Source organism: Sinocyclocheilus anshuiensis, unplaced genomic scaffold (genome assembly GCF_001515605.1).
Source record: "Sinocyclocheilus anshuiensis isolate Anshui unplaced genomic scaffold, SAMN03320099.WGS_v1.1 scaffold63, whole genome shotgun sequence".
In the NCBI taxonomy this organism is placed as follows: domain Eukaryota; kingdom Metazoa; phylum Chordata; class Actinopteri; order Cypriniformes; family Cyprinidae; genus Sinocyclocheilus; species Sinocyclocheilus anshuiensis.
This window is the reverse complement of record NW_015552625.1, coordinates 4,318,379-4,346,111: the sequence shown is the minus strand read 5'-3', so window position 1 is coordinate 4,346,111 and position 27,733 is coordinate 4,318,379. Positions and strand designations below refer to the sequence as shown.

The following is a 27,733-nucleotide window of genomic DNA, read 5'->3' as shown; positions in this document are numbered from 1 at the left end:
AGTAGACTACAATGTCGGCTGTTCTGACTCAAAGACTGTAAGTACCTTTTTTAAATTTAAAGAATTTTTATATTTTATATATTTAAAGCGAGTTTTTTGGGCAGTGTAGAGTAGGGCTTGTTGTTTGTCATTTCTCCGATCACAAATGCAGACATGGTTTTATGTTTACGCGGCGCGATGCAACGCAATGCGTAAAAAGACAGTATAAGTCATTATAATCCATAATTATGTCCCCACTGGATGCAACGAATGCCTCGTTTATAATGGGTTTTCATGTTTTTGAATCATCGCTCCGGCCTGACAGGGCATCATCACAATGTGGTAGGGGCGTAACATTTCCGTCACACGCTTGAGGTATTCGGCCAATCACAACGCTCTGGATAGCTGGCCAATCACAGCACACCTCGCTTTTTCAGACCGATGAGCTTTGTAAAAATCGACGCGTTTCAGAAAGGAGGGGCATAGAGGAGAAACAATAATGTACAGTATGTGGAAAATAATGTGTTTTTTGAACCTTAAACCGCATAAACACATTTCATTACACCAAATACACAAAATAATGTTCTTTTTAGCAGCATCATATGACCCCTTTAAAAAGAACATGGACGCAACATCTCATTTCCATAATTACCAATGCAATCTAACAAGAGCAGCGCAAATTAGTGTAAGGACATGTTCCAATGATGCCTTCCTCTGGCATTCAAAATAAATTAATACAGGTGGAAAAAATTCTCTCCCTTCTACACGCGGTCTCTCTGTTCTCTGCAGTGCCTCCTCCTGGCAGCAACATTCGCAGCCATGTGAAGCGCAAAGTGAGTTAAGACATGCTTATTTGATTGACTACAACAAACCTTAGTAAATCGCGTTGCATGAATCAGTTTAAATACTCTCTTCTCATAAATTTTGTGTCTGAAAGAGAAACTCCTACAAATGCATATGCAATATGTTCAGCCACAAAAATCCACACCTTTTCAGTACTAATTTTGCACTGCGTGTCTTTAATAAATCCTGACAGTATTTTTTAATGCTAAAAGATGGTTTGCGTTGGGGCAAACTGTTAGTAAATTTGGCCCATAGTATGAATTCATTCAAAAACTATTTTAAGGAGGAAAAAAAAAAGCCTAAAAAACATTTTTCTTTTTTGCTGAGGCAGTAGTTGAACCAACACAAAAAAATTATATATTTACATTTTTAGAAATGTATTTTTCTTTTGCAGTTTGCGTCAAGCTGGAAATCACAGCTATAATGTAACTCCATAAATCTATAAACACTTCTGCTGAACAATGATGATGTAAGAACTTGAACATAATAAGCCGTTTTCAAGAAAATGAATGTACAAAATCAAGGAATATGATAGTGGGAACAGCACTGGCCCAAAAAGGGAAAGTGACAGAGTTATGTTAAGTGGCCTGGGTCAGTGAGCAATATTTATCGATGAGCCCTGCATAAATCTTCAGATACAAAGTTGGGCACATCATAGATAGACTCTTACCCTGACGAATGTCAAAGCCAGGTGGCTGAGTGAGTCCATCCACAATGAGCTGAAGAGTCTCAGGTGTGGTGTCCAGAGATTTGGCCAAGACATCTAGACCTCTGCTCTTAACACTGCTCTCAATACTCTGCCTGAGTGCAGCGCTGCCCATCTGATCCAAACTGCCCCCTATTTGAGACAAGAACCTAAATGAAGAGAGCAAGAACATACAATTACTGCCTTGACAAGTGAAGAAAAAGTTAAGGACATTTAATATAAAACCTTATGTAAACTTTTCAATCTTAATCAGAAACACTCCACATGCAAACACATACACTTTCAGATGCTGTGTTAAGGCAGTGAGGTCTGTTGAGGACCATGGGAGGTGGTGTCTTAATGAATGGCTTTTTAATAGCCCTTCTCAGGGCCCAGTGCACGTGGAGGAACTCCCCCGACACCAGCGAGGAGCCTGAAGGCCGACACACGGAGTGGAGGAGAGCAAAGACTGGGAGAGGAGGTAGATAGGGGAGGAGAGGTGAGACTAATTATGCCCTAAATCTTGATTTCTAGAGTCCCAGAGATGAAGACTCTGTCTCCCTCCATAAATCTAACCGCCTTGTGAGCGCCATACATAAAAGGAAAAGGTTAGTGCTGAGGCTTGAGCAGTGAAGCAGGAACAGCGCAAACACAGCCAGCAAAAAAGATCCAGACATGGCCTATTACTTGGCACAGGCCATAAGCTCTGGCTCAGGATGAGCCTTTATATTCATGATGTGATCATGAACTGCAACACTGAGACAGTGGTTAATCTTCAGCTTTATATTGTGCTGCATAGAAGGTCTGTTAGGGACATATACTACAAATCGAAAAATGCATGTAAATACACAGCATATGTATGGGTGGGAATCTTTAGAAAAAAAAAAGTGGTGACACTTCTAGGTTTTCCTGATATCTCAAAAAAGAGCTGCTTAGATTAGTGCTTTAGCATCAAATTAACAAAACTTGGTTTTGGAACTTACATGGCATTTCTTTCCATTTTTAATGCCACATTTCTCAGAGTTTAGAGTTTTGTTACAAGTTCAAATACTGAAAGCTGATTCTGAAACGAAAAGAAACCCATATATTTCTTCACTACAGACCATAAATATCCCTCTATAATAACTTTTGTTAACAATTATTATTACTTTATTTTCCACCTTAACAGATCACACACATTTCTTCTCATAACCATCACTAAAATGCCTGTTTGAAGAACCTGGAATAATGTGTAACTAAATTTAATATGTGTAAGCTAATAAAAACCAAAATAATTACATTTTAAATAAATTCATTCATTAATTATCTGGGCTAAGTCATTAAAACTGTTCAAAGTGTAGATCTACATGACTTAGCCCAGTTAATTAAAGGCTTTTTATTTTTACTATGCGAGTGCCTTGGAGTATTTAATCTTCTCAGTTTGATATTTACCTCAAAATATCCAAAGAGCACTGGTGATTACGTGAAAAGACCAGTGCAGCTTTCTTGGCCCCCGTTGTTTTGTAAATTCATCCATTATTTCATATTGCAATTAGTAAAACAGCGATTTAAAATTTAGAGTGCCAAACATTTTCAGACAGCATTACATTTGTCTGTAATGTTTTGTCCTGTGTATGCTTGCTAAATAAATACAATTATGAATAATTAGATTAAAATTCAATTTTTTCACGAAAATATAAAACAGAAAAATAACCATAACATGTAAATAAAACAGATTCAAATTCCAAATGTTTATATATTGATGTGGAATCATTTGAGAAAATTCACAACCATAAGAAATGTTCCCACATTAAAATTCTGGCTGATACCAAAAAAACAATTATTATTTTTGTATTATGGGCAATAACAACTGATAAGTGGTCAAAATTCTATACTAGTTTGCTAAAAAAAAAAAATTCTAAATGGAATAAAGTGAATTTAGGCATCACAACATTATATATCTGGAAGTTGCTTTAAATGTTAATATAACATACTGATAAAAGGTCAGTCCATAATTCCTCAGTTTGCCTTATAAAATCATAAAAGTTAGTGCCTAAACAATGTTCTCTCATCAGAGTACAGTGCAAATGAGTGATATAACCTCTATGGGGACACACACATGTCCTGGAGTGTGCAACAAGCCTGTATCGGGGGTCAAACTGTCCAGAGGTGGCTGTGGAATGCTGGGGTCCTGGGCATTACTGGAATGTGAGTTTTGGCAAGAGGAGGGGGCAGACCTGCTGAGCCAGCTTGCTGATGGATGGCCATCGCCGTGACAGCCTGACGCCAGCGCAGCTGTCCTCTGTGTGAGTGACAGGGCAGGTGGGTTCAAGCCCCACCCATTTCCTGTTGCAGACAGAGGGCTTGACAGCAACAGTGACAGGCAAATCTACTCACACTCGCTCTATTGTATGTATCCAGACAATTTCACACTGTCCGAGCTCGCAAACAGATACATAGCACTAATACGCTTACATACAGATCATTGCTCCTCCTCGACTCATCCTCTTGAAAAAGTGTACGCTTGACAGGACGGATGCTGGTAGAGTGTAATTTTAAACTGTGTGTGTCCAAACATTGACAAGACACAGATCCTTCATCATTTTAGCGAGAAATTCATATGTACGAATATATTCTGAATAATCCACTCATTTATTAAGAATATGGCTTAGGTGGCGTTTTAAAGTTTAACCCCTTCTCAAGCACCCCCATTTTGGCATGGAGACAGGTGAAAAGTAACAACATTCCTCAACACGCTGAAGCTGCATAATTCAAGTTATCATACTTATCATACAAACACTGTCGGAAGAGTTCTGCATCAAAGTTTTGTAAGAGTTAAACCTACTAAGAACAAACCCAAACCCATACATTTTCAATGCTGAGCTATAAACACAGAATGCCATAAGCAGCCTTTCATGCTCACATTGAAACATCTAACAGTTCTAGAGCAGTACTAGATCTAGTGAAACAAAAAAGTAATCATAGACTCTGTTGGGCCTTTGAGTTATGAGGTGATGAAAATGCAAAGAGTAACAGACACGCACGCAAACTTTCACACTGCGGATGAATTCCAGCTTGTCTCTCAAGTAAAAGATTCGATGAAAGAACCACAGAACCGAGACATTCAAGTGACATTGCATCTGTAGCCTGCACAGCAAGAACAGCATTAATGGTCAAATGGTAAGAATTTTGTAATGTTTATGAAATAAGTCTCTTATGCTCACCAAGGCTACATTTATTTGATCGAAAATACAGTAAAAACACTAATACTGTGAAATATTTTTACAATTTAACTTTTTCTATATATTTTAAAATGTATTTTACTCCTGTGATGGCAAAGCTGAATTTAAAGCATTAAGATGAACTGTCAGTCATTAAGTCCTCAAATCATTCTAATATCTTATTAATAAGAAATGTTTCTTGAGCACCAAATCAGTAATTTTGAAAACAGTTGTGCTGGTAATATTTTTGTGGAACCTGTGATAAATCTTTTTAGGATTCTTTGATGAATAGGAAGTTCATAAGTTAAGATATTAATGATCAAATCTGAGAGCTTTCTGACCCGGCATAGGCAGCAAAGGAACTACCACATTCAAGGCCCAGAAAGGTAGTAAGGACATCGTTAAAATAGTCCATGTGACATCAGTGGTTCAACTATAATTTTATAAAGCTACGAGAATACTTTTGTGTGCAAAGAAAACAAAAATAAGAGCTGCCGTTCTGATGTAGAAATCGAATGCGCTGCGCCTTGTTTGCAAGCAGAGGTATGCATGCATAAGTGTCGTGGTACTCTCGTGAACAAAGGTCTAACAGGTTTAGAATGACTTGAGGGTGAGTAATTAATGACAGAATTTTCATTTTTGGGTGAACTATACCTTTAACTATCATTTTTTTTTACAGCATTTATTAATCTGGGTTCATTTATAAATATACTATAGTTTTTTATTAATTCATGTTTGCTCAAAAAATAATCGTAATACAAGTTTAAAAGTTAAAGATGTATTAGCATATGTATTTAACGATATATAATTAAAATGAACATAGAATAATAAATGCTGTAAAGTGATTGTTTATAATAATTCATTAAGTAACATTAACAAATTAAACCTTCCTGTAAAGTATTACCAGATTAACAATGTATATTATGACAAAACTAAAGACACATCAACTGCAAACAAATTACCAAAAATTCCATTCCACATTAGCTCACCATATGGTGAATGTTAATAATGATACAAAAAAAAAATAATAAATTTCCAGTGGAAAATTAATTGAAAAGTCAGACACAAGCTTAGTGTCCTGACAACACCTGCTTGTAAATGACTTTCACACATATACCTGTGCCCTGTACTTCTACCAATTTCAACAAATTACTCAAGCACTCATATTGCCCAATGGCAACTACCCATCATCCTACACTGGTCCTGCACAGATTTCCGTGATGTTGGTCAGGAACACTGTGCTTCCCTCCAGCTGTACCTCTGGAGCGCCAGAGTTGGCACAAGGACAGAATAGAGATGGAGAGAGAGAGAAAGGAGGTTGGAGAGCTGAGCTCTGAGTGATTTATGAACAGCTACAGTGTGAGTGTGGCAGTGGCGGGCGATTGGCCCAAGGGCTCAGGTTTCTGGAGGGGGTCTCAGCTGGGCTTATGTTACCCTCTGGTGTGTTAGTGTTTAGGGGGTACCAGTGCTCCTGCTCTTTTGGATCCAGAAGAGCGGAGTCGGCCATATCCTCCGGGCATAATGAAAAGCAGCTCCGCCGAGGAGAGTTGTGGAGGAGGCCTCTGTTCCACACACCGTAAGCTACTGGGTGGGCCTACAGATAGAGGCTATCCAGACACAATGAGGCTGCTTTAGCGTGTGGTCCCCTTAGCAGTAACCCTGAAGTTAATTCGTTATCATCAGTGAATGTAAGATATTTGATATCAAACCTCCGATGATTCAGTGACTGAGAAAAATGAGTTACTAATGCTGCACTGAAAATGATGAAGAGCTATTGACTTCCTCAGACTCACTTGGCAACACTTATAACGCCGGAATGGATATACTGTAGGTGTGTTGCTTGGTTGTTAAAGACAGAAAAGCACTCAAAGGAATAGTTCACTGAAGAACGACAATTGTCATAATTCACCTTAAACCTGATGCGATATATCTAACAATATCACAATTGATTTAAAAGTTTCAGAGAGCAAGATTTTCAGTGGACCAGTCCTCACACAAACATATCATATGACTTGGAACAGTGCAACAGTCATATAAAGCACTTTTATGGTGCTTTTTTGTCATTTTGGAGCTTGACAGCATCCATACCCATTTACTTTCATCGTATGAAAAAGAGTGGCCAGGATATTCTTCAAAATATCTTCTTTTGTGTTCCACAGAAAAATGTCACAGGGCTAGGAAATGACATGAGGACGAGCAAATAATGACAGAATTTTTATATTCAAGTGAAATATTTCTATACATCAGTACTGGGGCTGCTACAATATCAGATTTTTTTCTACATGATTATGCAATACGGTAATGATATTATTGCGTTAAATGGATAGTTCACCCAAAAATTAAAATTCTGTCATTAATTACTTACCTTCATGTCGTTCCATACCCGTAAGACCTTTGTTCATCTTCGGAACACAAATTAAGATATTTTTTATGAAATCCGAGAGCTCTCTGACCCTGCATAGGCAGCAATGCAACTGAAATGTTCCCAAGCACAGAAACGTAGTAAGGACATCCGTAAAACAGTCCATGTGACAACAATGGTTCAACCACAATTTTACGAAGCTACGAGAATACTATTTGTGTGCATAGAAAACAAAAATAACGACTTAATTCAACAATTCTTCTCTTCCAAATCACATATTCCGCCATTATGGAGAGTACCATGACGCAGTGCATGCGTGTTCAACGTATAGTAAGCAGCAGCACGCGCATGCGTTGTTTACGTGCAGAGGTACTCTCGATAATGGCGGAAGACATGATTTGGAGGAGAACTATCGAATTAAGTCGTTATCTTTTTCTTTGCGCACAAAATTCTTTTCTAAAAGCTTCGTAAAATTACGGTTGAACCACTGATGTCACATGGACTGTTTTACTGATGTCCTTACTATATTTCTGGCTCTGGGAACATTTCAGTTACATTTCTCTCTATGGAGGGTCAGAAAGCTCTTGGATTTTATCAAAAATATCTTAATTTGTGTTCCGATAATAAACAAAGGTCTTATGAGTTTGGAACGACATGAGGGTGAGCAACTAATGACAGAATTTTAATTTTTGGGTGAACTCTCTCTTTAACTATAGAAATTTTGAAAAAAAAAAATAATGCTATAAGTTAAATTCATCTTTTACTTTGTTTATTTTGTGTTTTCGAGTTTTTAGTAATGTAGAAAGTGAAGAGAGAGTTTATAACCATAACTGTACAAAAAGCATATATATAACTTACTGTTGATCAGCACATACTGCAGACTTAGGTGTCTAACACAGCATCTTTTTTAAGGAATCCAAAAAACTCAAACACTGACAAACTAATTTTTTTGCATGTCGTTAGCTAACTATGGTTGTAAGTTTCGTCGTAACCAGCATACTTCAACAATCTTTTCTGAAACCATAGTTTTTAACAAACAGCATCACAAACGTATGTAGTTGGAATTACAGCTCTTGTCCGTTTCAATCTACTGTATATATTTTATCATGTTAACAATCAGCATGGTTTTTGAAGAGTACCCATGTGCATAAATGCATAAGGAAATGACAAAAGAGGGAACCTGTGATGAATCAAACATCAAATAAAGAAAAACGATGGGCAAGAAAAAATAGTGAAGCAATCATCAGGTGCCATGTTCATTACAGCACCTTCTATGAGATCTCAAATGAATTAATTAGTAGTTATTATCACTCCACCATTTGCGCATGTCATTAACAACAGTCCTATATTGTTGAAACCATAGATAGGCTATATAGTCCACATTTGAAGTGGATCAGAACCTTTCATCAAAGTTGTCCTAAAACCAAAATACGTTCTTGTCTTAGGTCAACTTTGATTAACTTTTTTGCTCCACTTCAAATGTTGACTACTGTATATAAACAGATGCCTCATTAGTGGTTGTTTCTATGAGCCTCTATATGCAAGGCGTCCACTATATTAGAATGGTGAAAGCTGGTCCATGAGAACTCAAGAATATACAGTATGCATGTTTGAATATCTATATCTGCAATAGACTTCAGCTGATGGTTTTGCAATAAAACAAGACTAAGCCATTAGCAAACACATTACAGTTACCATAGTTTAAAAACCTGTAATATAGAGTTAATACATATAAAAACACAAACCAACACATTCCCATTTCTACTGGAATTTAAATCTCAGCGTTTTTTTTACAATCAAAATGACAAAATGGCAAACATGTGTCGATGAAGGTGTGACAATGTGACAATGTTACTTACAGTTTTGGGAAATTGGTAAAGTCAAGACTAGTTGGTCAATTTATCCAACATACTATGGTAGTTAATCAGCAAGTCACGTCGTTGTATGGGAAACACACCCCATATAGTTATTGCCGCTGGATTATTTAGGATATTATCACACTTGTAGTATTAACACAACATTTAATGTTTTAAATATCATGGTTAATCACTACCTTCCCCTTCATGCTCTTGCAAATTACCGAAGAGCAAAGAAAGCGCTATCAGTTACTGGCTATAATAAAATGGCACGTCACAGAAAACTGGTCAAGTGAAAGTGAGTTTATTTTGGTAGGAGGTCTCAATAAGAGCTAACATCAACCTTTGTTTCACAGCTAATACTTAAATACTAGAGATGGTTCATCAGGGGGTCAGTGCTACATATTGTGTATGCGTATTTGTGTGTGTATGAGTGGGAAGTGGTGGGGCTAAGGGTATCAAGTTCATCACATTAGAGCAACATGATCCGCCATTACCGTCCACTGGACCACGCTTCGCAAAGCGCCGACGTGCAACGAAATCACTCACGAAATGGAGGGAGACAAGCTGCATGTTTTCACAAGCACAACGTGTGACTGATTTAAGCCACCTCCTGTCCTGACTTCAAAAATATTAAGCGCAAACCAGTCACGGATGCAGCGAGGGGCGTTTTTCCATTTCATTTCTATTCTTATTAACTGCTGCATTTATATGAATGAGAATGAGAGAGGAAGTGAAAAAGCCTGTCCAATAATTTGCAAAGGGAATGAGAATGAGCTGGTGAAACAGAGGACAAGAGTGATGAACCCAGTGCATAAATGGGTTACAGATTGTTGGGAATACGTCAAGCTTGTCATCATCATTATAAAGACATCACTCAGACGGTTCTGCTCGCATCATTAGCTTTATGATTCCAGCCCTGGCTGAAGCTCGCAACATATTTGATACATTTTATTAGCAATACCCAGAATTCCTCCCAAGCCCCCTAGAAACCCTTGTTTAAAGTCCGCTACATTAGCTGGGCGCTACATTACCAACTCAGCACTGCTGGTGGCCATGTTTAATCAAATCCTGTTACTCCAAGAAAAATATGCCTGGGCTCATGATGACAATTGGAGTGGAGCAACGTCCATTAGCACAGCATTTGGTAACGATAGAGAATGGTGATAATACAGGGGACTGCAAGGGAGGCTTTTCTGCCTGGTTTAGTCGGAAATGAAGCCTAACGGAGAGAAATGAAAACAAACAGAAGGAGAGGAGAGGAGGGAGGATATGACAGGATGATTATTCCCCCTCTCCATGCCCCTAAGTGGCTTTATTAGACCTCTAACCCTAAAAGGCGCCTCTGACGACAGATCAGTCAGAGAAGGAGTGGATGGACACGTATACGATTCACACATGTATATACAGAGGTGTCTACAGTCTCAGACCAGCAGTGAAAACATGTTCAGTTTTAAATCTATTTAATTCATACTAATTTCATTTTTTAAATATTATATTGATTATTATGCAATATGATTTGTAAATTACAAACTATCTATCTATCTATCTATCTATCTACCTATCTAAATTCTATTTTAATTCTATGTTAATTCTATTTAAATAATATATAAATATTTTAATTCTATTAATTTATAATTCTACTTAATTTATAATATACAATATCAAATGCATATTCAATATAAAATTCTGGCCTACAAATAGTACAGAAACTTCAATATTTCTTCAAGTCATAACTTTCTTTGTTTTACTTTTTTATAAAATCATTTTTGGCAACTTTGTTTATTTCCAGGTTTAACTGGAAAAAAAATCAAGATTTTCAGTGTGGTCTCAGATGTTTGTACACAACTGCACATATACATGCAAAGTCACAAAATGAAGTGTAATTGCACAAGTACACACACTGTGCTACAACTGAAGCCAAAGTACGACATCAGCTATGAAGGAAATGAAAAAGTGAGTAATAGGCAGTGAATGAATGTCTTGTTCCTAAATTATAGTTGCCATTCACCAATAAATCCTCCAAATTCCACAGCATGCGGATGAATGCCTTGCCCACGGTTCATATTAAATTTTCAAAAACCTCTTTCACATGCACACACTGATTTTGATTTAACTTGCACTGTCATGCACGCAAGCACATCCAAACCACAGGGCATCCGTGCGCACGTCTTCTGGAAGCAACAGGCACAAGTGTCAGATTGGAGTAGTCTAAACAGACTTGAGCAGCACAGCTGCGGGGAGAGCGTCATTCACTGCCAGAGAGTGCGGAGCACACGCTGAATGTGCTTTTCATATGAGCGCCAGCAGCTCGCACAACTCTCACACTGAGCAACACAAGACCAGATGCTCCCACTTGAGGTAAACACTTGTTACCACTTGGGTCAATCCTTAAGCAGATCCAATGATCATCTGCAGTAGTGCAATAACGTGATAGTTTAGTGCCACGCTCTGTTCTCACCTCAAGGCGATGCTGTAGGATTCGGGATGGATGCAGGTTTGGTCCAGTGGGTTAAACTGGTTAGAGGTGCTCCCAGAGCCTTTGACTTTTTTCTTCTCAGCTGTCTGTTTCAGAGGAACCTTGAGGTCTTCGTTCCCTCCAGAACAGACACTGCTTGAAGCAAAATTACAAAAACATTGAGGGTAAAATGTCTGAAATATACATTTGCTTTTACATGTGATTTATGACCTATAAATTGTAAGTATTTCTTCTTCATTTTCTAGAGATTGGGGTAAGCTGTGTCACTTTTTAGTTGCATTCTACAAGAAATTAGATATATCTGATGATATCCTGATGCATTATAATACATATGAATAAGTATAAGATTATTTCATCTAATCAACGGATTAGATGAAAGCGTCTATTACATATAACCATTAAATTATGAGAAGAAACTGGTCAAGTGATACAACTTGCCTCACATTGCCCCAAAAAGATTAATATAAATGAGAAAATAAGTAAAAGAGTAAAATTATTCATTAAACAATCCTTATTTGCTGCACAATAATTATATTTTTGGAGTGTCTATTTAGACTAAGTGCAAATAGCCCGCCTTGTTGGCAGAGGCTATTTACAGTAGCTCCACCCACAAACGTGTGTTAGGTCAACAGTATAAAAGGCGCCGACAATCGTCAGCTTCAGTGGTGTAGATGGTAAAGTGCGTACCATAGTCTTTTTGACGCAATCGACCCGGGTTCGAATCCGCCTTTTACCGAACTTTTTTTTTCTCCCTTTTCAAATCTCAGATCACATTGGAAAGGCATTTATTTTCAATAAAAATTAAGGAAATCCGATTTTTTCCCCTCCCTTTTCAAATATCATATCACATCGGATAGGCATTTATTTTTAATAAAAATTAAGGAAATAATCTAAAAGTTGAAAACAAAATATCGGGTAGGGATAGGGTAGGTGTAAGAATGGCTTTATTGTCCCAATAAGGTGGCATCCATTTAATAATTTGAATTAAAATTATAATTTACACTCAATACGTTATTACGGCATACTGTTTTATAATGTACTACAACACTGAGGTGCAGATAATTGCCACTATTTGCAATAAGTAGTATAAATAGCAGAAAATCCAGCTATTTTTATCAGTCAGCCAGGGAAAGGTTTAATATTTAGAACATTTTAATGCAGTCAAAAGTTTTTCAATAGCACCTGTGGCATTAATAGTATTAATAATTATTATTAATAATAATTACATTCATTTATTAATTAATATGAATTAATAATTGTATTTTCTCCATTTGGAGGCAAAGCCCACCATTACTATTGGTTAAGCCACTGACACGTTAACCAAAAAATGAAAAATTTTTAATATTATAATTTGCAGCTAAGGTTTAGACAAATAATTTACATCATTTTACACACTGGCCTTTTATAAATATATGATACAATATATGATAAAAATAATGCATAATTATTTTAGGTTAAGGGGGCGACACATCTTATCCCACTACCCCCTAAATGATATAAAGGCAGCTTGGTGCAAAAGCATGTAACTGTAGAAGTGGCGTGATTTGGACGTGTACCTGCGTACTGTCTCAGGGTTGATCCTGATAAAGCCGGCACACTGCTGGAAGCTCTTAGGACCGAGGCCTTTGACCAGTTTCAGCTGCTCTCTGTTGAGAAAAGGCCCGTTCTTTTCTTTCCACTCCATAATACTGCGTGCTCGCCCTGCGTTCAGACCTGCTATGTGCCTGATAAAACAAAACACCTCATTTAAAAAAAGGGAAATCGGTAATGCTTTAGTATAGGGACAAATTCTTACTATTAACTAGTTGCTTATTAGCATGCCTATTATTAACATATTGGCTGTTTATCAGTACTTGTAAAGGACACATTCTGCATGACCATATTCTACATTCCCAATCCTACCCAATACCTAAATTTAACAACTACCTTACTAACTCTTAATAATCAGCAAATTAGAAGTTTTTTGAGGCAAAAGTCAAAGTTAATGTCTTGTTAATAGTGAGAATTGTACCTTAAAAAAAGAGCATTCAAAACATATATGATTTAAAAATGTTATGTTTTCTACATTTTTCAGTTTTTTTTCTAATGTGCTAGGCTAGCAAGTTTTGCTATTTTTCTCACCGTTTGCTATTTTTGAACACCTTTTATGCTTTACGCAATGAAACTTCTTAGGTCGCAATGAGATTTAAGTGATTTAAGTGATTCCTGAGTCAGATATAACAGTTATTCGGTCCAAAAAACCTACATGTAATCTCTCACATCTTCCCGCCGGTTCAAATCCTGTTTGTTTTTGGAATTAGTCATTGATTTATACGTCAATACCAATCATTAACCACACATCCTGGATCAAGAGCTTCACTTTAAAAGTCCACCCAAGGCCATGGAAATTTCTTTTCATACTTTATGTAATCCGTACATATTCACAAACATGAAGTCCGATATTAGTAAAATATTGAGAACATTTTCCAGCAGAATTACCAAATGGCTGCCTAAGATCTCATAATCTTTTTGACCTTTCCATACAAAACAGAAAGGTATTGAGACAATTTTTTTTGTGAGGCGGTATGGGCAATTCGAAGTGGCAGCTCCCCTAAAAGCAGCTATGTAAACATTATATGTCATCACTTATAAATAAGGGGTGAATAACACTGGAGCCACGAACACATCGTCTGGAGCTCTGGTACTGAGAGCTCATTTAAAGTCAGGTAAACAGATGACCTGATCCCAGCCTACCTCACGAGCATTTAACCCTGCATGTTAATGGGATCACACAGCTTTCCAGTTCAGTATAGTGATGTATGGGTGTCTAAGTACACCATAAGTCAAAGGCATAATCCTAAAGAGTTAAATACAGAAATCTGATATTTGTGAAATGTGCGTATTTCATTCTAATGCTTACATGTATCTGAATGAATGCATTGACGAAACATGAAAGTGTACCTGCTTTCATCAAAATATTTTTTAACTCACTTATACTAACTTCTAGTGTTGAACGAAGGATTTTTTTAAAAAAGAATAAGCTGTGTAAATGAAAGCTAACATTTCGAAGGCACATCTAGGGGCATGTAGACGTGATCCTGATTGTATTCCGGAAATATATTATTCCAAATCACTGTTTTCCGTACTGCAAACAATTTGCAATTACTCATGAAATCCTACAAGGTATTAGGCAGAGCGAGTGGATGTAATGAATGTGTACATTTCAGTGTTTCTGTAAGTTTATGTGACTAATATTCGAGGCAGTATATCTCAATTTGTGTATATGTTAGCGAGCGGCAATGTTTGTGTATGTAGATCACAATGTTTGTGTGTAGTGGGGATGTGAAAAGATGTTACAGTGCGTGCGTCTCTGAGTGTGTGTGTGTGTGTGTGTGTGTGTGTGCGCGACGTGTAGGGTGTCAGACTAAACAGAGCGCTAAGCAATAACGGGGAGGCGAGTGAGAAGTTGCCATGTTGTGACTCCTGCTGGAAAGTATTTGGCCTCTACCTCATCAGCGTCTCTGAACAGATGTTGATGTCCACTCCCACGAAGCTCACACACTCCTGCACCACCCCATCCAGCGCTGCCCTCAGCAAACTCTGTGACACGTCGTGCTGGAAAGAGTGACCACAGTCTTAGAACGTGTGTTTGTGCAAGAAAGGAAAAGGAAGGGCTCTGTTCTTGACCTGGGCTCTGAAAACGAAATCAAACACCTTGAAGATGTTTTTTCTAGTATGTTGACTTGATTCAATCGCAATTTTGACATATATTAAAAGTTCACTAAATCGCTACGGTTAATTTGAAAATAATTAAAACAGTAAAAGTTCTACTCTGTGTCTTTCGAAATGTCAAGAAAGTCTACATCTATTAGATATCTCAGCAACAAATCATGCTGTCTCAGTCACTTTCCAAAAACAAGCAGCTTTGCAAGGCCAACGTTGTGTCATTGGCAATCAAACGGTAACCCTAAATACTTTGCGGTGTTCATGCTGGTCTGAGGGGGAAAAAAGAGACGGCAGAATAAAAAGGCAGCCAGTGGATTGCTTTGCCTCAAGAGACACGGAGAGAAGGTCTGAGGCTGTTTTCATTGGAAAGCATCTGTGACACTTCAAAGTCCTCTCACAGGGGTTTTCCATTAAGTGCAGGGAATTGATAAAGTTAATCCAGCCGAACTTTTCACACTTAGGAGGCGGTTTTCTAAAATGGAGATGGAATTCAAAGCAAAGAAAACCACAAGGCCAAATTCAAAACTGACCAAAATTAGGAGCAAGCAGGGAATTCTGACAAGCCTTTGTCTGTCTTGCATTGAGACCAGTATCCATATGGAAGAAGTTATACCAATGCTTGAGACCTGCTAAGAAGAATGTGCAATTCTTCATTTGGAAGAACTCATTACGACTTTTACAAGATTTTCATTTTCATGTACTAGCTACAGTTCACCATGGTGGCTTGGGAGAAAAACATATAATTTTACTCATATTTAAAGTTGCAATGAAATGGAAGTAGCAATAGACTTTTTTCTTTCGTATCGTGACATACACCTATGGAAGCCTATTTCCACTATTGAATAAAAATAAAAAAGTAATTGCGACTTCTCAGAATTCTGACTATTTTTCTCACAATTCGGACTTTTTTCTCAGAGATGCACAATAAAAACCCGCAATTCTGACTTTTTTTCTTGGAATTGTGAGATATAAACTCGCAATTGCACAACACACAATGAGACATTATGAGACAAAAAAGTCAGAATTGTGAGTTTATACCTCCTAATTCTGACTTAATTTCTCAGAATTGTGAGTTTATATCTTGCAATTCTGACTTAATTTCTCAGAATTGAGTTTATATCTCGTAATTCTGACTGTATAACTTGTAATTTTGTTTATATCTCACAATTCTGAGGAAAAAAATCAGAATTGTAAGATAAAAAAAAAACTCAATTACCTTTTTATTTTTTATTCAGTGGTGGAAACGGGCTTTAATATACATCAGAGTGAAATGGATTATCGAGAAAAAAAAAAGTACAGTAGGGCAGTTGCTATACTTATTGTGTACATACATGTTTTTACATTGTACTTATATTTAAAAATACCTTTCTGTAATCACATCTGTAATTAATTTCTGTAGTTAGATCTGCAATTACCCTGTTGACTGTACTCCTATACCTTAGCCCACTCTTAGCCCACAGACCACCAAAACCTGTCCTTAACCTTAACCGTGTACCACCTCAACAGCAGCATTTTTAAGTTCAACATGAACACAATAAGTACATTGTACTAGGGCTGTAAAAAAAAATTAGAATTTCGAATATTCGTCGAATTTAAAATAAAAATCCACATCCAACGTTTTTGCATTCGAATTTTAGGTGTGCGTTAAGGAGGCAGCCTTATCAGTGGCGCACGAGATGCGATGACGATGTAAGTGTCGTTGCATTATAATGTTTTTGTTAGCCTATCCAGTTGAAGCCACTAGATGCAGCGCTGCTGTGTTGTTAATGACAAATATTGCGGGAAAAGAGAATGGAGAAGATCTTGTTTACGTCAAAACTGAAACCAAGCCTTTCACACAGAACGCATATTTCGCGCATTTTCTAGAGGGACATCACCGTTGCACTCGCGCCTCGCACAAAAGAGCCACATGTTTAGAAAGCCATGTAAAATTAATGCAAGTTCAACTTTGAGAAAACATGTTGACAGGGTTTAATTTTCCCTATCCCACTGCATCTCAAGTTTTTAAATGAAAAATGTATTCTGTGTGATTGGCTTTCGGCCCTTTGTATTAAACTATGAATACATACATGATGCTGTTTTGTTTATAGTCGTTTAAGCAACTTAATTAATTATAATTGGTTTATAAACATTATTTTAAACATTATGCACTTTTTTCACAGATAGTCATGTTTTCTTATGCTTTGAATAAACGTGCATTAGTAATATTTTGCTCGATGCGCCCTCTTGTGGCCTCAGGAGAGAAGCCAAAAGCTTTTCTTCACCCTAACTGAAATTATGCATTTTAAATTCGAATATAATTCGAATTTTGATAATATTCAAGTACAAAATTCGAATTTAGTTTTTCAGACATTTTGACAGCCCTACATTGTACCTAACAATTATTACAATTAAAATAAAACCATTTATAGCAATAGACATGATGGGAGTTCAACACCTTAGAAAACACAAATGTAGTTAAACTACTCAAATAGCTCATTGACTCCATCTACGACCTAAATAGATTCAAAGCCCTTTTGATGAATTGTTGAGCATGTGACTTCTAAAACACCAGCCGGTTTATGGTTGTAAAAGGATGATGAGAAACTTCAAGAGGTCAAAAGACTGTGTTCTCTAATTTTCTTTTTAATTAGGGGAAAACCCAACAGCAATGACAGTTTATGGTGGTTTGGGAGTGTGCGACATGTATTGTCAGTTCTGTGTACATTTCTGTGTGTAAATTTACAGTGCGAGTAAGATCTAATGCTCTCAAGTTGTCTTTGCGTGCACTAGTGTGTCATTGTGTTTGTGTGAATACAAATTCAGTATATTAAACAGACCGAGAAGCCCACGGTCCTCTTATAGCTAACTCAATATACACATTCAACCTCCCTTGTGCACACACGAATACACACAGTCACACACTAACACAAGAACAGGCAGAAATAATAAACATAGACATAAACGATATATTTCCCTCATATTTGGACGCAGTGGTTTACTTTCAGAGAGTGTTAGTGTTTGAAATTACACAACCAATGGGAAAAAGTAAGAAGTGGGTCTGAGATGGTGTGAATCGGGATACTTTATCCCAATATCTTTTGTTTTAATCATTCTGGGACACTTTACAAATCAACTTGCTTTATCATGAGAAGAATAGTAAACATGAAACAGTGTAGAGAACCTTATTCTATAACTAAGCATGTTTGGAGGATACATATATGGTGGATATTCAGTTTTTAAAGACTGACTGTTAATATCCATGGCAATCATGTTTCACATTAAACATAGAGCAACGCAATGTGCTAAAGAACTGTTTTCCAATGTAATAAAATGCAGTGCGTTTGGACTGTGAAAATGCGGCCAAAAACATGGAGAATGTCAAAGTGGTCTGAGAAGCAGATGTTCCGTAAAAAAAAAAAAAATCACCCTCAAAACAAATATTGTTGCCTAGAGAAATCTGATCTTGTAAACTCATTAGCAGATCTGCCTGTTTGTCCACAAAACACATGTCCGTCGAGAACAGGCACCAAAACACTCAAAGAAAAGGTGTGATAAGAGATATTATGGGATGAGCAGACTTTCCTCTTCTTTGATGGCTGAAAGAATTTTGTGCATGGGTTGATTTAAATATTAAAGGGGTCATATGATGCGATTTCAAGTTTTCCTTTCTCTTTGGAGTGTTACAAGCTGTTCGTGAATAGATAAGATCCCTAAAGTTGCAAAGATTAAAGTCTCAAACCCAAAAAGATATTCTTTATAAAAGTTAAGACTGGTCCACGCCCTCCTAAAACGCCTCGTTTAAACACGCCCCCACATGTCTACATCACGATGTGGGAAGATTTGCATAACGCCACCCAAATGTTCACGCAAATAAAGAAGGTGTAACGTTTATTCTCGCTGTAGTATTGTTGTTGCCGCCGCCGCCATGTCGTGGAGACGCTGTGTTTCGGTGTGAAAGCGAAACTATTTTGTTTGGCCTTCCAAAAGAAGACGATATCCGCTTTGTCATGCCTAGAGCTGATCCGTGCTGGTCGCTGAGGAAATACATCAACTTCACGCTGTGGATCGCCGGATCAGCTTTCATCGTGGACGAAGCGGAGTCCAGCCCGGGATCGTCACATGGGGTTGCCGCAAGCCCGCCGCCGCTCACTCAAGCCCGCTGTGTGTGACGCTGTGTGTTTCGGTAAGGGGCGTAACATTTCCGTCACACGCTTCAGGTATTCGGCCAATCACAACGCACTGGATAGCTGGCCAATCACAGCACACCTCGCTTTTCAGACCGATGAGCTTTGTAAAAATCGACGCGTTTCAGAAAGGCGGGGCATAGAGGAGAAACAATAATGTACAGTATGTGGAAAATAATGTGTTTTTTAACCTTAAACCGCATAAACATTTCATTACACCAAATACACAAAATAATGTTCTTTTTAGCAACATCATATGACCCCTTTGCAGTGAAATGGAATTGAGGTTTTAATGCTCAGTTCTTCGTTAACAGAGTAAATTAAATTAAATGAAATTAAATAAAAATTATGGACTCCTGCAGGTAGGGTACCTCATATATAAATACTGCAGTGCAATGGAGATGAGGTTTTAAGGCTCAGTTTTTTGTTGACAAACAGAGTGATGGAATAGTGTCCTATTAGATATGACTGAATGAAGATAAATATAAATGGTTTAGACCAGCACAATGGTAACATCTCAGTGGGTTAAGGATGACTGAGATATTGAGTGACTGCTAGGAAGTGAAGTGGCTGAGCAATGCGGGTTATAGCAAAGAGCAGAATGTGTGTTTTGACTTGACAGGATCTGGATGACTGTCACTGGAACAAGGACATCTGTGTCATAACATTTACTGTCTAGCCGTATACAATGGAGTAATCTTATCCAAGCAAAGACAGAAAAGCATTCATCACAGACTGGAAGAGAATCACACTTTACAAATATCTTTAAGTTATCATCATAACACTGCACCAGGTTGTGCATTTTCTTAAACTTTCAGTTAACTTAATTAGTAATGGTTTTAAAAAACAGTAGCGGCATTGAGATCTCAGCACTAGACATCCCCTGGGAGTAAGTGTGAGTGTAAAAAAATGAAAGATCTGTCTTGAGGCTTTCAGAAATCCAGAACTCTTTTGTAATATCGCCTCTAGTGGTTATTGCGGTTCACTGCAACTTGCCAATAGTCAAAAAAGTATGAATGTTATTTTAGTATCACCTCCTAAATCTAGTCAGTGATACACAAATGCTGGAAAAACAACTGTAATATTAGACCTCCAAAAATATTTATTGCACAAAAACAGCCTTCATGTGGGAGAACACCATTGGCTGTAATATTCTGTCAAAATCTCTCACACATTTCCTTTGTAACCTTAGAGAGGTGAGAAATATATGTACACTACTGGAACGCATGTGTTGAAATGAAACATGAAAACTAAACAAACACTGAAGCCTGAAGGCAGAAGCTGAGATATTCGACGGCGGCCCAATCATTCCTAATGATCCTCATTTACTCAAACAATTTAATGCCATTTTCCCATATGATGCTTATGGTGATTTCAAAACAGTCACTCATCAGACTTATCAACCAACACATTCACTATTGTACACAAACAGATTATAATGCTACAATCACTGAGAGCTTGCTGATAATCAATAAATCAGTGCACGCTCAAGGTACTTCTCACAACAAACTCCTTATTTTTAACGTACAAAAACTTGCTGCCGCATAATAGCCGGATGCAACCTGAGAAGTGTGTGGACAGGTTCCCATGTAGCTGCTCCCAAACCCTAAGGTTAGCTTTTGAGTACTTGGCAGCCGGTCGACTGTATAAACCACCTTGAGCACGGATGAAGCGAAAATTCTCACAGTCCTTGAGCAGGCTGATAGAGGAAGACACCCAAAAAGTGTCGCCTGCGGGCAGTTTGGAGCTCTGCTGATGGAATGCACACTCATTAGAAAGCCATCAATCATCACGACCCCCCCAGATCTATTTTTAAAGGCTGTTCCAGGAAGCTATGTGCTAGGGTACACTAATTTACGAGGCGGGACGCCACTACTGCGATATTAGTCCTCACATACAGGGAGAAAAAGTCAAATGAATGGTATATGATTGAACAAGAGAACGGCCAATGATCTGTATCAACTGTCGGGCCGTCTGGCAATGCAGGGTCAGTAAAGAGTGAATTAAAATTATCATCCAAAAATTAAAATTCTGGCATCATTTACCCACCCTCATGTCATTCCAAACCAGTATGACTTTCTTCTGTGGAAAGATATTTTCAGAAATGTTTTTTTTTTTTTTTTTTGTCCAATGGAAGTCAATGGTCATCAAAGCAGTTTGGTTACCAACATTCTTCAAGACATCTTTTGTGTTCTGCAGAAGAAAGAAATGACATAAGGGCAGTGTTGGGAGGGTTACAAGCTACCCTATTTAAAATGTAATAAGTAGTGTAACTATTACAATGAATTAATTAGGTTACACTTTATTTAAGGTGTCCTTGTTACAATGTAATTATATATTTAAGTACTGAGTAATATTAATTAACTACATGTACTTACTACAAGGCTCTCAAAATCGCTAGCCCGACGTCCCGGGGCTATTGTGTTTTCCAGTCGGGCTACCAAAATGTATCACCGCCCTGCCCGACGGGCTATCTTGAACAGTGATATAAAATTCCTTCCTTGATTTCTGTTGTTCACTAGCTCGTAGGGGTAAAACGGATCGTAGTTGATCGTTTGCACGTGTTTCTAAAGTCTTGCCTATTTAAACATTCTAGTGTTTTAAACCATTCACGCGCATTCGGAGCTGTGCGCACTCATTCAAAGTGCACACAGAGTGCCGCGTTTCAGACAATACGCGTACACAGAATTGATTCCTCTTTCGAGTATATTTGCATCTGAATGAACACATACACAAAAAATTATCTCAAAATAACTCTCGGCAAGTATTCTCGTAAACACAGTCGGTTATGTGTTAAGTATTGCAATCTAAATACCATGTATTTAGCATCTTTGTCTTAGCAGTGGTTGCCTCTGATTTTAAATGGAAAAAGCACAGCCAAAGCCTTAGTTTGTTTATATGAAGACATTTATTTTATTTGTATTATTATTTTATTATTTGATTTGGGATTTGTTAAAACATTTCAAGTTAGATTTATTATTTGACATATTTCAATTTCACAAAGAAATGTGCAGCATTTTGTTGGAGAAATAATAAAAGGGACACCTTTTCATTTATAATTTGTCTTAAATCTCATTTTGTTCAAAAGAAAAATTGTAAGAAAATTGTATTGTGAAATCAGTATCGTGAATCGTATCGCATCGCATCGTGAGTTGAGTGAATCGTTACATCCCTATATGCTACTAGTTTTTGCTGTGGTATCAAAAGAAGTATTCTGTTATTTAAATAATAAAGAACCATATATTTTTTGCTCATCTGCAAAATGACCCAATCTGTTACTCAAAATCTGAAATAATGCAATATGGTCCGAGCCGTGGGTTTTGTGATCCGTTGCACCCCTACTCTCTTGACTTGCTATTTAAAATAAAAAAGCAATCACTGAAGTTTTTAATCATGCTGATTTGTCCGCAGTGAAGCTCAGCCGATGTCTTTTTTTTATTTTATTCGGGCTACTTAAATTCATTTTGGGATACTAAAATCTGAAAAATGTCTGCCCGAAGGGCTACCAGCGATTTTGAAATTTTGCGAGCCCTGTATGTTTAGGGTTAGGATTAGTGTTTGGTTAGGGTTACTTGCATGTAATTATGCATCATTTATTGTTATTATAATAGTACATGTAACGTATTATAAAAGTATATGTAACAAAGTGTTATCCTTTATTAAAGTAATGTAACTGATATACTGTCATACTGAATACATTTGATTACTTTTTGACTACTTTTCTAAATTTCTAATGAATGTTTTCAACTATTAATCATTTTGAAACATTTAAACCAGGCTGGGATAACCTTACAGTAGTACTCAACACTGATTACTGTCAGACTTTCAAAATCCTTCATCACTTGAATTAACACACAAAATCAGACTTTAGGACTTCTTTTAACATTGAGATCGTTCTGAGGTTAAATACAGATTTAAAATCATAAAACAGTTTAATAGTTATGATACTGTTTTTGAAATCCAATCTTTGCATTGCTGTGACAGGAAATGCTGGCATCTAACTATGCCTTTGAAAAAAACAGCTGATCTTAAAAAATAAAGAATACTGTATACATAAACCCAAATAGGAAATAATACAGTTATCAAATAAGCATGTGTCTAATTCTGTGTCCTAAACTCCTGAAACATTGGTGTCTCATATTTTAAAGCAGTCAATTCAATTTGGTAAAGAAATCAATCAAATCTGTGTGTGTGTGAAAATATTCAGATGTAACCCCTTTTGTAATCGTTACCATTTTTCTCAGTAACTATAACACATTACAGTTACATTTATTTTGTAATTAAATTACGTAATTCCGTTACATGTAACTAGTTACTCCCCAACACTGCATATAAGGGTCAGAAAATAATAAAATAATTTTCATTTTTGCATGAACTATCCCTTTAAGGCTTCAAAAACACTTCAATCACTGCAGACAAATTGAACAAAGCTGAACAAGAAAGTAAACATGGGCTGAAATGGTTGCGGTCATATTTAAGATATCAACCTAGAAACGTTGAATGTTTCCAGCAGTAGCTCTTGAAAAAGGCTTCAGCTTTCATCTCTCCAATCTCCTGTCAATCCTACTGGATATATCTAAAATTGCATAACCATTTCGATTAGCGAGTGTAAAACTGAGCAGCATCTGGTAGAGTATACGTTAAGAATCAAACCATCATCTCCAGCAGGGCCTGAGAAAGACCAAGCTCGCCTAAAGCCGATATTAAGCTTTCCATCTGTCTTCAAACGCACACGAGCCGCACTCTCTGGTCCTCGCTCACAGTAGGAAGAGCGGCTGACAGCTAAGCTCTGACATGGCTTAGTGGTGTGGTAACCCTGAAGACAAAACAACCAAAACTCAATTAAAGCATTGGGGAATAGATAAAGAAATGTGGTGGGAGTTAACATAGTTTTTAAACCTGCCCTCTGTTTGAACAGACTCATATCCCAGACCCCGACATGCCAGGTATAGAGTAGGGGACGGGTCAGTGGTAACACAAATACGCAATTACATTGCCTCACCAAGCCCAGCAGAGCCACGGCGAGGTCTCCGACCCAAGTCATGCACACACGTACACACAAAAACACACAGGCTCACACAAACCACGGGATTAAATTCAGGTGCGAGGTCCTGTTTGGCTTGGATAGGCTCCAGCGCCAGAACAAAGTGTGTCTGTCCACACTCAGCCCAGTTAACAGGGTTTTTTTTTACGAAAAGCTGCCACTCTGAGATGTCAATCAGTTCTTCTCTCCTTTCCCCGCCCTCATGACCCAATGCAGATCTAACCAGCTGCAGGCTCTGAAAACACTTCCCAGAGAGCGCTGAACACACAAAGATGTTTGACTGGGGAGATCCCTTTACATACCTCCCAAACCTCTGCCTCTTGTGTAACCAGAGACCTACGTTTTCAGCAAAACACAAAAGCTCCAAACAAGGCATCTGAAAATGGCTAAAGACGTCTTGGCAGTAGCGTAGAAATGATGAGTCCTGACAGAGCAGAAGTTATGTTAAATCATCCTTAAAACAGGCTACAATTTCTACCTATGACATAAGATTTTTAAATGTGCAGTCTTGTCTTACCTGCAAGGTCATTTAGTTGCAAGTTACTAATCTCAGACATCCTAAAATCTTGCAATAAGTATTAAAGACTTATCTGCAAGGTTCCTACACTTTTTGACCAATGACTTGCAATCTTTCCAGACATTTCAGATAACTTTATTTTTCTGATTCAGTTTGAGCCCATTTGACAGATTCGTTATAGGTGCTAAAAGAAAACGGTATATTCACCATAGAATTTTCCAGGACTTTTCCATGATCTTTAGTCATTTGTGACTATGGAATAAGAATTTTTCAAACATTGTGATTCAATCCAATTCACCAGCAAGTAATTCAGATCAATCTGTTAGCACATTTGACAGATTAGAGCAGTTGTTTTGAACGTATATTAACGTTCAAAATTTTGAGATTTTTAAATCTCTTATGCTATCAATACCTGTCTTCATTTGAACAAAAATATAGGAAAGATAACTGTTTTCTCTTTTAATGTTTTATTTTTTTTTATATCTGTCAGAAATGGTTAAATAGAAAGTAAAAAAAAAAAAAACACTTATTTGAAATATAAACTTTTGTAACATTCTAAATATATTTACTGTCACTTTTGATAAACTTAATGCAAACTTCATTAAAAATAAATAAGTACATTTTAATAAAAAATTAAAAAAATAAAAACTTTTGAACAGTAGTGTATATTCATCATTGAATCCATAAACGAATTTTCCAGGATCTTTTCAGTCATTTGTGATTATAGCGTAAGCATTTTTACATTATGATTCTGGTTTGCTAATGAATCAATCAGATAAGTGTGTGAACCAATCTGACAGATTAAAGCATTGATTACATAAAAGTAAATAACAAATCTCTATATAAGCTCAAAATTTAGTCAATTAAATATTTTAGCATAAAGCATTAATAGAAAAAATAAATACATATTCACGACAGAAATTTCCATGATTTTTCGAGGCATTAAAAACACTTTTTATATAATAATTATTCAAAGCTTGCTTTGCTCCACTAAAAACATTATGCATGAATTCTAAAAAGCATTCTGGCAGCAAATCAGATGATGCAGTTTCCTGGCAGTGGGCTGACATTTTAACGACTAATTCTGACACTTTTCTCACCTACACTCTGCTCCATCTTTCCTTTACCTCAGGTGAAGCCTGGAGACCAGGTCTGGAGTCAGTAAACACCTGTCAAACAGAACATGAGAGCTGCACCCACGCACACTGCACTACTGGACACACCCACTAAAGTCATGAGAAACAACACGTACGCTAGTCTTCTTTCAAAGGTTTGCTACAAATGTGAACAGCCATAAGACAACAAAGATAAAGAATAATTCTTGTAGACTTGACCCAGGAGAGAAAATGAATTAAAAGTCATATAATAAAAGATTTATCATGCACAAACACAGCTAGATCAGACATGATCAAAATGAAAGGTGTTCAGCAGAGCGCATAACTTTTCCTTTTTCCCACGCAAAAAAGGACTCAGCTATCAATCATTGTCAATCAGCCACCTGTCAGTCAATACCATTCGCTCTCTTCCTTTTGACCCTGAGGGAGCAGTCTCGGCAGGCCCATTAAATAGAGAAAGCCTTCAGGAGTGACATCACTGGTGCTTTTTCACTACACAACCTTCATCGAAAACTTTTTTTTTTTTTTTTTTTTTTACAAAGAGATTGTTTATTGGTGTTCTGAACATGCAATAAATAGTGTGAAAACAATACTATATACTAAAGCTTTATCTGTGTGATCAATAGTGGTCCTTGTGTGAACAAACATTTAAATGTAACCTATTTTGTAATTCAAAATTAAAGTACAACCTAACATATGCATATTTCTGCAAGTGTTCATTATTAACAATGTAATAATAAAGAATGGTTAAATAAATAAAGGGTTTATTGTTGGTTTAAATGTTTGGACTTGAAAAACACACGGGAAAGTGCATCAAGGGGAGTGACAGTTTCCTTAATATCCGGGGGTGTGTATGGTGTTTTCTCTCACAGCTGGGTAAAATGGTAAAATGTGCCCTCTGGGACCTTTAAGCAGTTGGGAAACCTGAACACTCTCCACCTATGTCTCAGTGATTGACAGTTAACTATATAAACCTAAACTTTAGAGGTCCCACCCACTTCGACTAAATGGAATGTCAGGACAAAACAAGCAACAATAGAGGGTGATGTGCAATCAAAAGTGTTATGAAGGTGATAGAGAGCGATTCAAATTTAGCTCAGCAGCAAAAGCTTCCACCCACTTCATAAAGTTACTGTATTTCATACAATAAATTATTCAAGGAATTACTGGTTACACTTTATTTTAAAGTCCAATTCTCGCTATTAACAAACCATTAATTATGACTTTTGCCTCAACTCCTAATTTGTTGCTTATTAATAGTTAGTAAGGTAGTTGCTAAGTTTAGGCATTGGGTAGGATTAGGGATGTAGAATATGGTCATGCAGAATATTTATAAGTACTAATAAAAAGCTAATATGTCATTAATAGTCATGCTAATAAGCAACTAGTTAATAGTGAGAATTGGTCCCTATACTAAAGTGTTACCAAATATTTTTTTATTTATATAACATTTTATATTTTATTTGGAGATATACACTATATCTGTACCATATTTATCATATTTTATCTATCTGTATTGTCTCTGTTGGATTTATATGTTGTGAAATAATATTATGTTATTTAATTGTACATGCTCATTCACATTTATTTACATGTATATTGCTTCCGTCAACTGCATTTCACTTAAGTTAATATTTAAAAACACCAATAATTAGTACTAATAATTAGTAAATCTCAAAATAAATATCTGTTTTCATACTGTATTACTACTACGTGTAGCATTTAAAACAATTGATTTTAGTTTTTAGTGTTTTATACATACTGTATATATATATATATATA

General features: G+C 36.9%; 1 protein-coding gene across 2 annotated transcripts in view; it reads right to left on the bottom strand.

Moving 5' to 3' along the window:
* The window catches only part of LOC107666540 (S1 RNA-binding domain-containing protein 1-like), a 76,731-nt gene that overhangs the window by 8,263 nt on the left and 40,735 nt on the right, over positions 1-27,733 (bottom strand). The window contains exons 17-20 of one of the 2 annotated variants that reach the window (XM_016457929.1): positions 14,892-14,998; positions 12,961-13,128; positions 11,387-11,539; positions 1,493-1,677 (exon numbers count right to left, since the gene is read on the bottom strand). In XM_016457929.1, coding sequence (XP_016313415.1) covers positions 1,493-1,677; positions 11,387-11,539; positions 12,961-13,128; positions 14,892-14,998 — 613 coding nt within the window. Of the gene's footprint in view, positions 1-1,492; positions 1,678-11,382; positions 11,540-12,960; positions 13,129-14,891; positions 14,999-27,733 lie in introns of those variants that run through there. The other variant, XM_016457931.1, reaches the window with a different exon arrangement.